We start from the raw sequence: 12,243 nt of genomic DNA on the forward strand, positions 1-12,243 counted from the left end.
ACTGGTTTGATCTTGCACTCCAAGGGACTCTCAAGAGTCTTTTCCAACACCACAGTTCAAAAGCATCAATTCTTCAGCATTCAGCCTTCTTTATGGTCCAACTCTCATATCTACACATGACTACTGGAAAAACCATAGCTTTGACTATACAGACCTTTGTTGGCAAAGTGATGTCTCTGCTTTTTAATATGCTGCCAAGGTTTGTCATAGCTTCTTGTCCAAGGAGCAAGTGTCTTTTAATTTCATGGCTGCAGTCACCACCTGCAGTGATTTTGGAACCCAAGAAAAGAAAGTCTGTCACTGTTTTCATTGTTTCCCCATCCATTTGCCATAAAATGATGGGACCAGATTCTGTGATCTTCATTTATTGAATGTTGGATTTTAAGCCAGCCTTTTCATTCTCCTTTCACCTTCATCAAGAGGCTCTTTAGTTCCTCTTTGCTTTCTGCCATAAGGGTGGTGTCATCTGCATATCTGAAGTTGTTCATATTTCTCCCGGCAATCTTGATTCCAGCTTATGCTTCATTCAGCCCAAATTTTGCATGATGTACTCTGAATATAAGTTAAATAAGTAGGGTGACAGTATACAGCCTTGAGGTACTCCTTTCCTGATTTTGAACCAGACTGTTGTTCCATGTCTGTTTCTATCTGACCTTCTATCTATCTTGACCTATATACAGATTTCTCAGGAGAAAGGTAAGGTGGTCTGGTATTCCCATCTCTTTAAGAATTTTCCAGTTTGTTGTGACCCACACAGTCAAAGACTTTAGCATAGTCAATGAAGCAGAAGTGGATATTTTTTCTGGAATTCTCTTCCTTTTTCTGTGATCCAACAGATGTTGGCAATTTGATCTCTGATTCCTCTGCCTTTTCTAAATCCAGCTTGAACATCTGGAAGTTTTCAGTTCATGTACAGTTAAAGCCTGGCTTGGAGAATTTTGAGCATTACTTTGTTAGCATGTGAAATGAGTGCAATTATGAGGTAGTTTGAACATTCTTTGGCATTGCCTTTCTTTAGGATTGGAGTGATAACTGACCTTTTCCAGTCCTGTGGCCACTGCTGAGTTTTCCAAATTTGCTGGCATTTTGAGTGCAGCACTTTAACAGTGTCATCTTTTAGGATTTGAATAGCTCAACTGGAATTCCATCACCTCCACTAGCTTTGTTTGTACAGTTGCTTCGTAAGACCCACTTGACTTCACACTCCAGGATGTCTGGCTCTAGGTGAGTGATCACACCATCATGGTTATCTGGGTCTTGAAGATCTTTTTTTTTTTTTTTTATTGTTCTCTGTGTTAGTGCTACCTCTTCTTTATCTTCTTCTGCTTTGTTAGGTCCGTACCGTTTTTGTCCTTTATTGAGCCTATCTTTGCATGAAATGTTCCCTTGGTATCTCCAATTTTCTTGAAGAGATCTCTAGTCTTTCCCATTCTATTGTTTTCCTCTATTTCTTTGTATTGTTCACTTAGTAAGGTTTTCTTATCTCTCCTTGCTATTCTTTGGAAGTCTGTATTCAGATGGATATATCTTTCCTTTTCTCCTTTGCCTTTCACTTCTCTTCTTTTCTCAGCAATCTGTAAGGGCTCCTCAGACAGCCAATTTGTCTTTTTTGCATTTCTTTTTCTTGGGGATAGTTTTGATCACTGCCTCCTGTACAATGTTATGAACATCCATCCATGGTTCTTCAGGCACTCTATCAGGTCTAATCCCTTGAATCTATATGTCACTCCCATTGTATAATCATAAAGGATTTAAGTCATACCTGAATGGTCTAGTGGTTTTCCCTACTTTCTTCAATTTAAGTGTGAATTTTGCAATAAGTATTTCATCATCTGAGCCACAGTCAGCTCCTAGTCTCCTTCTTGCTGACTGTTAAGAGCTCCTCCATCTTCAACTGCAAAGAATATAATCAGTCTGATTTCAGTATTGACCATCTGGTGATGTCCATATGTAGCGTTGTTCCTGGTGTTTTTGGAGGAAGGTGTTGGCTTCTGTTTTGGCATACAGAAATTCTACTCTTGTCTTGTTTTTTTAATTATCAGGATTTATGGCTTGAGTGTGTTTGGCACTTGGATATATCTGTCTCCCTTCAAGGTAGTGTAGGTTGTTGCTAGGGATTCTTTTCTTTCGTTGTCATTAACTTACAACAGTCTCCTTTAAATTTCATTCTGTCTCAGCATGTATACTATCTATGGTGAAACAGATCACCAGCCCAGGTGGGATGCATGAGACAAGTGCTCCGGCCTGGTGCACTGGGAAGACCCAGAGGAATCGGGTGGAGAGGGAGGTGGGAGGGGGGATCGGGATTGGGAATACATGTAAATCCATGGCTGATTCATATCAATGTATGACAAAACCCACTGGAAAAAAAAATAATAAAAAAAAAAAAAGAAAAAAAAATTTCGTTCTGTCTTTAATACCCTAGTGGAATTAAACTGACTAATTATCCTAATCTATTCCTATCATAATCACAATTACATGTATTTCCTATACCAACCTTTGTTAATTTAATAAGAGTAAATTTCCTTTTTTGCATATTAATTTATTTGTAAATTTAATTTTTTATTTTGTATTGGGGTGTATTTGATTTACAATGTTGTGTTAGTTTCAGGTATATGGCAGAGTTGTTCAGTTATACACATATATGCACATCCAGTCCTTTTCAGATTCTTGCCCCATTTAGCTTATTAAAGAATATTGAGCAGAGTTTTCTATGGTATACAGTAAGTCCTTGTTGGTTTTCTACTTTATATTAGTAGTATGTAATGTTAATTCCAAATCCCTAATTTATCCTGCCTCCATGCCTTTCCAGTTTGGTAACCATAAATTTGTTTTTGAAGTTTCTCAATCTATTTTTGTTTTGTAGACAAATCCATGCATATCATTTTTTTTAGATTCCACATGTAAGTGATACCATGATAACTGTCTTTGTCTGAGTTACTTGACTCAGTATGATTATCTCTAGGTTTATCCATGTGACTGCAAATGGCCTTATTCCATTCTTTTCTTCTGATTAAAATTGTTGTGTTTGTGTGTATATACACACACACATATATATACATACATTGCATCTTCTTTCTTTATCTGTTCCTCTGTTGATGGGCATGCAGGTTTTTTCCATGTCTTGGCTATTGTAAATAATGCTGCAATGAACGTAGGAGTGCATGCAACTTTTTGAGTTATGATCTTCTTGGATATACACCCAGGAGTGGGATAGATGGGTTATATGGTAGTTCTAGTTTTAGTTTTTTAAAGAACTCCCATTCTACTCTCCATAGTGATTGTGCCAGTTTACATTCCCACCAACAATGGAGGAGGATTCTCTTTCCACCACACCCTCTCCATCATTTATAATTTGTGGACTTTATGATGATTGCCATTCTGACCAGTGTGAAGTCATTCTTCACTGTAGTTTTGATTTGCATTTCTCTAATAACAATGTTGACGTCTTTTCGTGTGCCTTTTGGCCATCTGTATGTCCTCTTTGGAGAAATGTCTATTTAGACCTTCTTCCCATTTCTTTGTTTACTTCATATTGAGCTATATGAGCTGTTTGTTAATTTTGTAGATTTATACTTGTCGGTCGCATTGTTTGGAAATACTTTCTTCCATTCTGTGTGTTGTCTTTTGGTCTTGCTTATGGTTCCCTTTGCTGTGAAAAGCCTTTGAGTTTAATTAGGCCCTATTTGATATTTTTATTTTTACTTTGACTCTTCTAGGAGGTGGATCCAAAGAGCTATTGTTGCAATATATGTCAAAGTATGTTCTGTCTATATTTTTCTATAGAAGCTTTATATTATCTGGTCTTACATTTATGTCTTTAATTCATTTTGGGTTTATTTTTGTGTATTGTGTTAGAAAATGTTCTAATATCATTCTTTTACATATACTTGCCCAGTTTTCCCAGCACCACTACGTGACGAGACTGACTTTTCTCCATTGTATGTTCCTGCCTTCTTTGTCATAAATTAATGGGCCATAAGTGGATTAATTTATTTCTGGGCTTTCTATCCTGTCCTGTTGATCTATATTCCCCTTTTGTGCCAATACCATACTATTTTGATTGCTCTAACTTTGTGATATAGTCTAAAGTCAGGGAGCCTGATTCCTCCATCTTTGTTTTTTCTTTCTTAAAATCGCTTTGGCTATTCAGTGTCTTTTGTGTTTCCATACAGATTGTAGAGTTTTTTTTTTTTTTTCCTAGTTTTTCTTAGCCTGATCCTTTGGTCATTATGTGCTGTCCTTTTTTGTCTCTTATGACAGGCTAATTTTAAAGTCTATTTTGCCTGATATGAGTATTGCTGTTCCAGCTTTCTTTTTGATTTCTGTTTTCACAGAACATCTTTTTCCATCTTTTTTCACTTTGAGTCTGTATATGTCCCAAGATCTGAAGTAGGTCTCTTGTAGACAGCATATATGTGGGTCTTGTTTTTTGTATCTGTTTAGCCTGTCTGTATCTTTTAGTTGGAGCATTTAATCCCTTTACACTTAAGGTAATTATTGAGATGTATGTCCTTATTGCCATTTTGTGTTTGGATCACTTTTTCTTTTGTGTGTGTGTATCTGTTATAGATTTTTGGCTTGTGATTCCCATGAGGTTTTGATAGACCAGTCTACATATTTAATATAGCAGCTAACAAGATTGTTTTCAGTTTCTGGTCTCTTAATTTCAAATGCATTTTCAATACAGTATGTCCCCTACATACACACCTTCAAGTTGCAAGCTTTCAAAGACGCGAATGTTTCTTTACGTGTCAAATCACGTAAGCTAGTTTGTATGTCTGGCATTCATGGTCATGTGCATGCACCCTCTACAAGTGTGCTGCTTTTGTGTCCTTTATTGCACAATACTGTGTAGAATACGGGACTACAGTATCTTTATTTCAAGCCCAGAATGTCCAGACGCAAGAGATAGACAGAATTAAATCTAGCAAGAAACCAGAGCTTGTGCCATCAATGTCAGGCATGAGTAGGATTGCAGCTTAGCCTCCATCTCCTGTCGCTGACAGTCCTTCAGCTCTAACATCTTCCACCTCTTCTCCCTCCTCCAATCAGCAGTTCTTCTTGCTTGTTCACTTGATGCCACTCCCTGTATGCCAGCTCTTGTACTATATTAGTGTACTTCTCAAGGTACTATACTGTAAGATTAAAGATGTACTCTTTATTTTTTGCTGCTTTTTATTTGTGTGAAAATCATTATAAACTTATCACAGTACAATGCTATATAGCTGATTATGTTAGTTGGGTACCTAAAATAACTTTGTGGGACTTAAGAACAAACTGAACATATAAATTTGCTCTTAGAATGGAACTATTCGTATGTCAGGGTCTTACTGTATCCTGAATTTGTACTCACTTGACAGTTGTGGTTTTGATTCTGTGCTTGTTTGCAGATGATTTCTTACTTTTATTGTATGTTTGCCCTTACTGTTGATCTTTCACATTTGTGATGCTTCTGTTTCTAGCCATGGCCTTTCCTGTTTAGAGTCCTTTAGGAATTGTTGTAAAGCTGTTGTGATGTCAGATTGTCTTAACTTCACTTGCCTGTGCAGTTTTTTTTTTTATTTCTCTATTGAATCTGAACAAGAGCCAAGTTTACTAGCTTTTTGATTATTTTATCTTTTTTTAAATCACATTTTCTCCTTCTCAATTCCTCCCCAATGACATGTGCTTGCATGTGCACATGTGAAAGTGCAAAAATACACATTTATCAATGGTACCTATTATACTTTTTTATGATCTATGACTGGCCAATGCATAAAACATACACCAGAAATGATTCTCACAGCTTAAGCAGAATATACTTTTAGAATATCCTGCTTGAACTAATCCTATTTTTAAAGAACTTAATGCCATTCAACATTTAGTTTTCAGTTTGCTTTTTTACATCTTTCAATTTTGTGTTATAACTGTATAAACTTTATTGTTTTATTCCTGACTCATGTTCCAAATGCCTTGTTGGTTATAATAATGGGTATTTTGTGGAATCGCAGCTCTTAAAGGAAATAAGCTGATAAATCCTCAGTTCAGTTCTGTCACTCAGTTGTGTCCGACTCTTTGCGACCCCGTGGACTGCAGCATGCCAGGCTTCCCTGACCATCATCAATTCCCAGAGATTACTCAAACTCGTGTCCATCAAGTCAGTGCTGCCATCCAACCATCTCATCCTCTGTTGTCCCCTTCTCCTCTGGCCTTCAATCTTTCCCAGCATCAGGGTCTTTTCCAATGAGTCAGTTCTTCGCATCAGGTGGCCAAAGTATTGGAGTTTCAGCTTCAGCATCAGTCCTTCCAGTGAATATTCAGGACTGATTTCCTTTAGGATTGGCAGGTTGGAGCTCCTTGAAGTCCAGGGGACTCTCAAGAGTCTTTTCTGACTCCACAGTTCAAAAGCATCAATTCTTCAGCACTCAGCTTTCTTTATAGTCCAATTCTCACATCCATACGTGACTACTGGAAAAACCATAGCTTTGACTAGATGGACCTTTGTCGGCAAAGTAACGTCTCTGCTTTTTAATATGCTGTCTAGGTTGGTCATAACTTTTCTTCCAAGGAGTAAGTATCTTTTAATTTCATGACTGCAGTCACCATCTAGTGTACTTAAACTGTTTTTACAGTACAGCAGAATGACTTAGTGGAATCATTAGAGCATTTAGGCAGGATGAAGAGCAAAGGCAGTTTATATTTTCATACTAGCTGTATAGTGACTATGCATTTGGTATGTGTCCTTGTATATGTGAAGTGGAAGCAGCAATAACACTGCAGCTTTTCCAGAGTCAGAATATCTTTTTAGAAAGGACACCAGATTTTAAAGAGAGATAAAGGTTTTCCAACTTGCCTCTTTCACTTAATAGCCTATGTGACCTTTAGCAACAATTTCAACTTACTAAGGACCAATTTCCTGTTTTTTTAAGAAGAGACAATAACGTTGTACATTCTTGAGAGGATTCATATAAATTACTTGATGCCAGTGCTTGGCGTGTAACTATATTCTGTTAATGTAGTGGTAAACCTCACACAAAGAGTTGACTCACTGGAAAAGACTCTGATGCTGGGAGGGATTGGGGGCAGGAGGAGAAGGGGACGACAGAGGATAAGATGGCTGGATGGCGTCACTGACTCCATGGACATGAGTTTGAGTAAACTCTGGGAGTTTGTGATGGACAGGGAGGCCTGACGTGCTGTGATTCATGGGGTCGCAAAGAGTCTGACACGACTGAGCGACTGAACTGAACTGAACTGAAAGATTATAGAAGTAGAGGAAAGTGTGAATATAAATAACTACTTTGGCAAGTTTGTAAACTAAGTATGTTTTCTTTGGTTTATAAACATCATTTATGGTAGCTGATTTTAATATACAGATATTGTATTACTCTTGATGTTAGATGAGATTAATAAAAAATTTGGAGAGAAAACTGTTATATATTTTTATTCATATAGCAATATTCTGTACAATTCAACACCTCCACATATTCAAAAGTCATATAAGTCAGCAGTGTAAAATAATAAAAAAATACATAATAAAATTACTCTTTTTCATCCTATTTTGCTTACTTTTTCTACAGAATGTAATAGTTATTTGTTAATTCTATTTAATAAGCACATATTTTATGAATCAGAATTTTAAAAGGGTGTGTTTATAGTTTAATAAACACAATTTAATAAATATTGGTACTTTCATTCCTTGGAAAGGACAACTTAAAGACAATTACCTATTTTGTCTGTCTGGGGTTTCGTTACTTCTAAAATGTATCTGCCAAAAATTGAATTGTTTTAATACTCCTTTGTCCTTCTGAGAGAATCTGGAAGAAGAAATTGAGTTGTTTGCTTGCATAGAAAAATATTGAAAGAAAGCTACATTAAATCACATGCATGTGGGAATTAATTGATGGTCCAGAAAAATAAATTTTAATGTGCTTCAAATGTTTCTTTTCTCCAGGTTGCTTCCTTCTAATTCTTTTATATAAGGTGAAAGGAAGTATTGAAATAAGTTCTGTGGTAATTTAATTAAAATATTATTTGGCCTTTCATTTCGTTTCCAAAATTATATTTGAAAAATTAAAATAAACCTAAAATCCTTTGATATAGAATTCTATGCTCTCTGTCATGGACTTGATTTGCCACAGTCTCGTTTCTTTCTATGGTCCCTTTCATTGTCTCTCCTTAGGCAAGTTTGAACTAGTAGCTGTTTATATGTATATCTTTGTCAGGGTCTTGCTCACTTCTAAATATTTACAAATGTCATTGCCTGAGAGAGACCCCGTATCACTTCCACTCCAAGTGGCTAATTTTTTTCCAAACAACCATTCAGTGACAGCAAATGTTATTGGTTCCTTACATGTTACTACTTTTTTGTTCTCTCCCAACATTCTAATAGGAGTCTAAATAAACACAACTTGATAATTCTCATTTTAAATGTATATTGGAAAAAGTGGCCACATTTTCTCTTATCCTCTTCAAAAAATGAAAACCATCCCTTTACATATTACATCTTAGATTATCTAATCTCCATTTCACTGTTGTCTGAATAGCAGCTCTAGAAGTTTTGTAAGAAGAAAGTTAGAAAGTTTGGCCATTAATAATCCATAAAGTATTTTTTAATACATATCAGTGTCAAATTATGTTTACCTAAATTATGTATTTTGTTAACCAACTTGGATAACTTGCATATCTTAGGAAGGATTTAAGGGAAAGAGAGAGTGTTCACTTTTAAGTGAATTTAATTTAAGGAAAAGAGTATTTCTTAAGAAGAGGGAAAGGAAGAGAAAGGGAGCAGTAACCTGAGGGGAGAAGGGGAGGAGAGGAAACGTTAGTTTTGTGTATTGTTAGTGAGGTTTGTGATGACTCCTATCTCTTCCTGGAAAAAAATTAAATGATGAGTTATATCAGTTTTTATCATTAAAATATTATACAGCTATTTTATTGACCAAGTAAAGAAAACAAAATTCTCCTTTAAATCGACTTAAGACAAAGGCAGAATCTAGTGGAATCACATGAACTTCTTGGGAAACCCAAGTTAAACTTTATAACTTAAACTTTGTAGACTGAAGTGTTCATTGAAATGGGTGGTAATCGTAGTAAAAAACCCCAAGATGAGGTGTGATCATGTGAGTCCAGCACTCCCAGCTGTGCTAGACACAGAGTGAACACTTTATAATAAATATGCAAAGATACTTTTTACTCTAAGTGACACATTTAATAAGAAGACCACAGCCAGAGGCCCAGTCACTGTGAGTGTGTGCATGCTAGGTCTCTTCAGTCATGTCCAACTCTTTTTTTGCAACGATACGGACTGTAGCCCGCCAGTCTCCCAGTCCATGAGATTCTCCAGGCAAGAATACTGGAGTGAGTTGCCATTTACTCCTCCAAAGGATCTTCTTGACCCAGGGACTGGACTGAATCTCTTGTGTCTCCTGCACTGGGAGGTGGGGGAAGCCAATCATATTAGTAGACCAGAATTAGTACATTTGCATTCGAGATAGGAAATCCCAAACTTTGTTCATGTGTTATATCTCTTAATTATAACAGGGTTGGATTCATGTAGGCTCCCCTAAATGGCAGATTCCTAAATCTGTAGATTTTGGAAGGAGAGAATTAGAAGCAATAAATAATTAAAATATACAAAGTGGAATAGGATGGTATTTACTGAAAATGTTTTGAATCTTAAATGTAAACAGTCTGAAACTATATCAGTAAAATCCTCTCAATTTAATTAAAAGAAAACACAGTAGCTTATAGAAAACTTAGCATAATTAATACCGGATTTAAGCAAAGCGTATCTCTAGCATTCAGCCATGATTCTGACTTAGTGGTTCCTGTATTAAAAGAAAAGATGCCAAAGATGACGTTATTATGACCTGAAAATGAAACCTCTGCATGTTCAAATTGATAAGTAAAGCACCACCACAGCAAAATACATGCACAATCATGAATTGTACAGTAATCAAATTTTAATAGGGGGGGAATATTAGTGTAGAAGCACATGACTTACAAAAGAAAAATGTGTTTTGATTTTGCTCTTTTTTTTTTCTGCAGGAAAAAGTTCAGCACTTACAGAAGGCGTTTGCTTCGAGAGTAGATAAATCCACACAAACTGAACTTCTAGGCTATGATGTAAGTAGCTATATAAAACCATTTTTATCTTTTTTATTGGTATTCAAACCTCCACAGCTTATTTACTTCTATTGCTGCTGTGTCCATGCATTGATTTAATAGGATTTAGTGGTACACCATTCATCTTTTGCTCTTAAATAATCCCCAAATACCTTCTGGAACTGAAAAAGATAATTACAGACACTGACTAGCATACCAATGTCTTATTAATTTCTTTAAACCAACATCTTTAATACAGCCTTCTGAATTAGTGAATTTGCAGACATGTACAAGAGACGTATTAGAATACTAAGACAATTTATTTTTAAGAAAATACTGATTTATTTATTAACAGCTTAATAAAGTTATTATATTTGCAATCACCAAGAGCCAAGCACATCATTTTTTATATTCTGGCACATAAAAGGGAGCACAACTTTGCAGAGAAATTTACAGTACTATTTTAGTTCTTGGGCTTTGGTGTGGGCTGCGGAAAGTAATTTAATTGAAAGTTAGCATTTTTTTTCCTTCATGTGAAATATTTGTTGAACAGTCAAAATAGGATTGTAAAACGTGTTTTAATACAAGATGACTTCCAGGAACACTAAATGACTTCAGAAAACTTTGATTCAAATATCTACTTAAACAAAGCTATGAAATTTTCACTTTGCCTAAGTTCACAACTTTAAATTTTTTTTCGATAAAACATAAATGAGTTATCTTCTTTATGTTGAACCTAACATTTGTGAGAACACTCTTCTTTTTAAAAAAAGTTTAATAATATTCTTTTTACTACTCTATTGGCAAGTAGTAATAGAATAGAAATACTTTTAGATTTCATGAAGGGGTTTAATGATAAAATGTCAGCCTATCTGCATGTTCTTATGTTTATAACAAACATGGATGTTCCTTTTAAGTTGCCTTTCAAAGTACATTAACATAGGTAACATAAAGCTCTCTGTCTCTATTTGGAAATAAACCAAAGTTTTGAATTTCAGCTAAAATGGTTTTCAGATACTTATGTGCATTATTTTTTAATTAAAAAACATTAAAAGCTATCCCTTTCTGTTGAGTTATTCTCTTACATTCATTTCAGGTTTATTCTTAGTACCTTAAATATTCTAGATGTCAATATTCTGACTATAATACTTCTTCACTTCCAATGCTTTGATATTTAAATGATAATGTTTCAGATATTTAAAAGTAAATGTTTTTAGTAAGTTCAGATATGCTTTAGTGCACTAATTCAATATTTATCTGTTTAAGAGAAGTTATTGTTTAATTTTTTTTTCCAGTATGTATTATTTGTGCTTAGGTCTTTGAGATATAAAACCAGTATGCATTTTACAATTAATAATCCTATGTTTTTAAATCTGTGAGTCAGAGAGTTGTCCAATAAGAACAATAAATTCATAGTCCGCATTAAATCTTATTTCACCATAAATTCATTCAACCCAGGAGCTGCAAGTAAACAGAATTCACCTATTTCAGTGCCCTCAATTTTCAAACAAGTTGACTGAGTTCCAAAAAAGTGAAGTCACTTGTTCACTAATGCATGTTCTTTGTGGAAATCTAGTCTTTTAAAAAGTAGTGATTATTCTTATAACAAGGAAAAAGTAAGTACTTATGCATTTGCACTCATATTTCATTTTACTCAATTTAAGAGACTGATGTTTAGCAGACTAAATTCTAAAATTTCTAAATGACTGAATGTAACTATAGAATGTAACCCTCTTAGATCTATAGCACTATTGGTGACGGTGAGAAACGACCCCTAAGACATGAATGGTATCTGTGCGGAGGTAGCTAAGTGTAGCTACTAGATATTCCTTATGCATTTGAATGCCTGTCTATGCCCCATACTTTTCTTGTTTTTACAAAATGTCTTATCTCAATGGTATTTAATTCTCCAAACATATAAATAAAAATTAAAGCCATGATCATAGTTAGTTCTTCATCATACCTATCTTATCTGACAATGAGAGCTTAATGTATTTTACTAGATAAAAGTAATATTAAAGAATAATTTCTTAGTAGTGAGTCCTTAAAAGGATCCCCTTGTACAAGTTTCTGATATGATTTGGGTAGTTGTTAACATAGAATAATGTTCTAAAGATTTCATATTTTGTACTTCTGGTGATATATTTTAGGACA

The 12,243-nt window shown here is 35.0% G+C and overlaps 1 protein-coding gene across 5 annotated transcripts in view; it reads left to right on the forward strand.

Moving 5' to 3' along the window:
• Window positions 1-12,243, forward strand: part of CCSER1 (coiled-coil serine rich protein 1) — a 1,404,567-nt gene that overhangs the window by 780,686 nt on the left and 611,638 nt on the right. For all 5 annotated transcript variants that reach the window (XM_043438592.1, XM_043438589.1, XM_043438594.1 and 2 more), the window contains one exon: window positions 10,033-10,110. In XM_043438592.1, the coding sequence (XP_043294527.1) occupies window positions 10,033-10,110 (78 nt within the window). The remainder of the gene's footprint in view (window positions 1-10,032; window positions 10,111-12,243) is intronic.

This window comes from Cervus canadensis, chromosome 19 (genome assembly GCF_019320065.1).
Source record: "Cervus canadensis isolate Bull #8, Minnesota chromosome 19, ASM1932006v1, whole genome shotgun sequence".
In the NCBI taxonomy this organism is placed as follows: Eukaryota; Metazoa; Chordata; class Mammalia; order Artiodactyla; family Cervidae; genus Cervus; species Cervus canadensis.